The sequence below is a fragment of the Salvelinus fontinalis genome, chromosome 25 (genome assembly GCF_029448725.1).
Source record: "Salvelinus fontinalis isolate EN_2023a chromosome 25, ASM2944872v1, whole genome shotgun sequence".
NCBI classification, from domain to species: Eukaryota; Metazoa; Chordata; class Actinopteri; order Salmoniformes; family Salmonidae; genus Salvelinus; species Salvelinus fontinalis.
In genome coordinates this window covers 31,750,713-31,753,875 of record NC_074689.1, presented here as the reverse complement: position 1 = coordinate 31,753,875, position 3,163 = coordinate 31,750,713, and the positions used below count along the sequence as shown (strand labels likewise).

The following is a 3,163-nucleotide window of genomic DNA, read 5'->3' as shown; positions in this document are numbered from 1 at the left end:
AAATCAGTTCAAAGGACCGGAAAAACTGTTAACATGTTTTGTTAGATCTGTATTATTCAGAGTAATCTTCCTTTTTGAATCTTACTTTTTGGATTTATTTCTCAACACATTGCAAATGGTATATCAACTATTGCCGTTGGTTTGAAAAGGACAGGTGCTGCTGTTCGATGCTCATACAATTAGACATATACAGGAATCTAAGAAAGCTCTCGCCCTGTCCTCGCACTTTCTTCTGTTGTACGGACATCTAGGGACTCTCATGATTTTAATTGTTTGTATGTTCTTTGTTTTGTTTTTTTATGAAAATGTGATCTGTTTTATTGAATACAGACAATAGGTTATACAGACAATCCTGTTCAGGTTTTTTTGCCGAACACTTCAGATCAGTGAAAGGTTTGTGTGCAGTATTTAAACAAAACCAAATTTAGATTCAAATGTTTTCAAGGCTATAACTATTATGGGCAATAAACTGTTGAATTTTAAAATATCCACAGGAAAGTGCAAACTTAACTTTTCAGATTTTATTGAAAAATATAAATATAAGACATTCTCTTGCACAACAAAAATTGACTGGTTGATCATAAGTTTATTAACAAACTTAAATAACATAACATACAATAAAACTTCATTTCCGAAGCCTATAAGGTCTACCAAAAAATATGTTCATATCTTAAAGAAAAAATATTGTATATGCTACAGTTTGGATTGAGCACTTTAACAACAGTAGCCTAATATAAATTAACAGAACATAGTTTATCTTGCATGATATAGGCTACAATCTGATAATTACACAAGTCATGTACAAGCCCATTTAGTCTACATCGTTGGAAGTTAAAGCTATAAAATAAATCATTATAAACAAAGAAGGAAAAGCTGCACTATGGTATAGATAATTGTGTTTTGAGCTAAACGGAAAAACAAATCTTTGGCGGATGGATTGATGCAGTTTTCATTTCCCGAAGATCTCCATCATTTTTCTGTTGCTATGGGCTTGTTGCTGTAACTGTTCAGCTCTGGACATCTCCATCATCTGTCGAAGCATGTGGAACGTGAGATCTAGAGAAATCGGCGGGTCGTCGGACCTCCTCCCCCTCTCCATCGAGTCGTCGATCTGGTTCGCGAAGCCGCTGATGAACCTATTGATGTCCCCAACTTTGCCTTGTAGAAGGCGCTGCGTCAGCTGGAGCTGCAAGGCTCTGTTGTAGACCGCTGGGGAGCCCTCCGGGTGCATGACTTTCGATGCGGACGCGGCAGAGTTGCGGTTCCCGTTGCCCAGTCTGATGTAGTATTCCTCTCCGAGTCGCGTCAGGAGGGGAAGAGACTGTTGCTGCGCGTCGAGCTGTGGAGCGGTGGAGCGCTGGACATCGTCAGGGCTCTCGACAGCCCTACATTCATAGCGCGGTAAGAAGGCAACCAGCAGAACCACGGTGGTGACAAGTAAATTGAGCTTCATGTCAGGGGATCAACAGGAATCTAAAAAAGAAAGGAGCCAATTAACTTCACGTCTCTTCTCAATGATAATTATTTCTGTACAATACGTTGATGCGTAATTTGTGCGTAAAATGGAGAGGCGAGTTGCTGGATAATATCAAATAAATGTGCATGACTTTTATGTAAAAGTTTTCAATTGTGATGAGAATACACTGTCTAGAATTTTAAACTCTGGTCGTCTAGCATTATCGGACTAGGAATTTACAGCTAGTAATAAATAAAATAGAATATGTAAATTCAAAGTAATCCATTTAGTGGTCCATAAATCCAGGGGTTGATGAAATGTCCACAAAATCACAAGGAGAGCTAACAGAGAGAGAGACTATATGATTTATGATCTTTCAGTATCCATCAAGTTAATATGAAAAACTATGAACAGCTCTTCATGTTGAGGAAAAAAGGACATGTAATGTCACCTGCCGACAGACAAATGTAAATAAAAGTTTAAAATTAAGTATGATATATGAATGGACTTGTTGCCAACAGAAAAGGTCTCATACCTTCAGTTGAGCCGTTGTGTGTCCTGGAAGATTTAAGGTATTTGTCGAGAGCTGCCTTCCTCTTCCAGTAGTGTTGTTCAAGAAATTGGTATAAGATGTTCTTCAAAGAAAGGACGGCAGTTTGGATTTATATAGCCAAGACCCGCGACAAGTGTTACGCTCTGAGCTCAGAGATTGCGTCTGCGCATGTGTGTAACTTGAAGGAATGCATCTGTGAAAGTCTGGGATAGTTTGAATGAGATGAGTCATAATGTTTGTGTGTGTGTGTGTGTGTGTGTGCTTTCAGCACAGACAGGTTTGGATGTGGACATAATTGTTTGTCCATACCCACTAGGCACACACAGTTGAACATCTAGTTATAATTTATTTTTCAATTAGTTGTCAAACGTGAAATAAACAAAACATTTCACCATGTCATTGAATTTAGGTTAAATGAAAAAAAGATTAAATGCCCTCATGTTGAGGACTTTTTGCAAATCCAATTCCTTTTCCGCGTTGATTCAACGTCTTCATAGATAATTTTTTTGGTAGAAATTACGTGGAAACAACGTTGATTTAACCCGTTTTTTCACGTGGGTAATTGCTCTTTATCTCAGTGGCTGGTCTATTCTACATGAAGAGCCTGTATAATAATGCTATGCACAAGACGTGTTCAGAAAATGGACAGAATTGTAATTTTGGTGGGGCACTTCTCATAATGAATCTCAGTCAGACAATCAAATGCCAGACTTTGTGCCCTGAATTATAAATTGGAAATAAAATAGTGCTGAGCCTTGATTAATATTTATAACAGATGACCTCAGAGTAAATTCTAAATTAACATAATTGTACTAATTAACTTCAAGAAGCACAGATGGGCCCGAATAGCACCTGCCCAACATTTCCTGGCAATATGGTAATCCCTTAAAATGTCTTAAATAGATGTTAAGAATGCAATAGGAGCTTACTAGAGCTCAACTTTAAGAATGCATATGGCCATTTTGAAGCACTGTCTGTGGATTACAGCTTCTCAACTTTTCTTAAACAACATAGATGTGCACTGCACAATGTAAGCAAGGGACCCTTTCTCCCCCTTTGACCTGGTTCCTCTCAAAGTCTCCTCCATACTTTGCCATGGGCAGAAATAGTATACATACTGTACATACTGCACTCTCGAGCAACACTCACCAATC

General features: G+C 38.3%; 1 protein-coding gene across 1 annotated transcript; it reads right to left on the bottom strand.

Annotated features, from left to right (window-relative positions):
* Positions 1 to 506: 506 nt before the first annotated feature.
* LOC129823128 (corticoliberin-like) lies at positions 507 to 2,152 on the bottom strand. The gene is made up of 2 exons (XM_055881896.1): positions 1,992 to 2,152; positions 507 to 1,473 (listed from the first exon to the last, which is right to left on the bottom strand). The coding sequence occupies exon 2, from the start codon at positions 1,451 to 1,453 to the stop codon at positions 950 to 952; it is 504 nt and encodes a 167-aa protein (XP_055737871.1). The 5' UTR covers positions 1,454 to 1,473; positions 1,992 to 2,152; the 3' UTR covers positions 507 to 949.
* Positions 2,153 to 3,163: the final 1,011 nt, after the last annotated feature.

Excerpts from the sequence above, each read along its gene's own strand:
- LOC129823128 (XM_055881896.1), bottom strand. The coding sequence starts at position 1,453 with ATGAAGCTCAATTTACTTGTCACCACCGTGGTTCTGCTGGTTGCCTTC.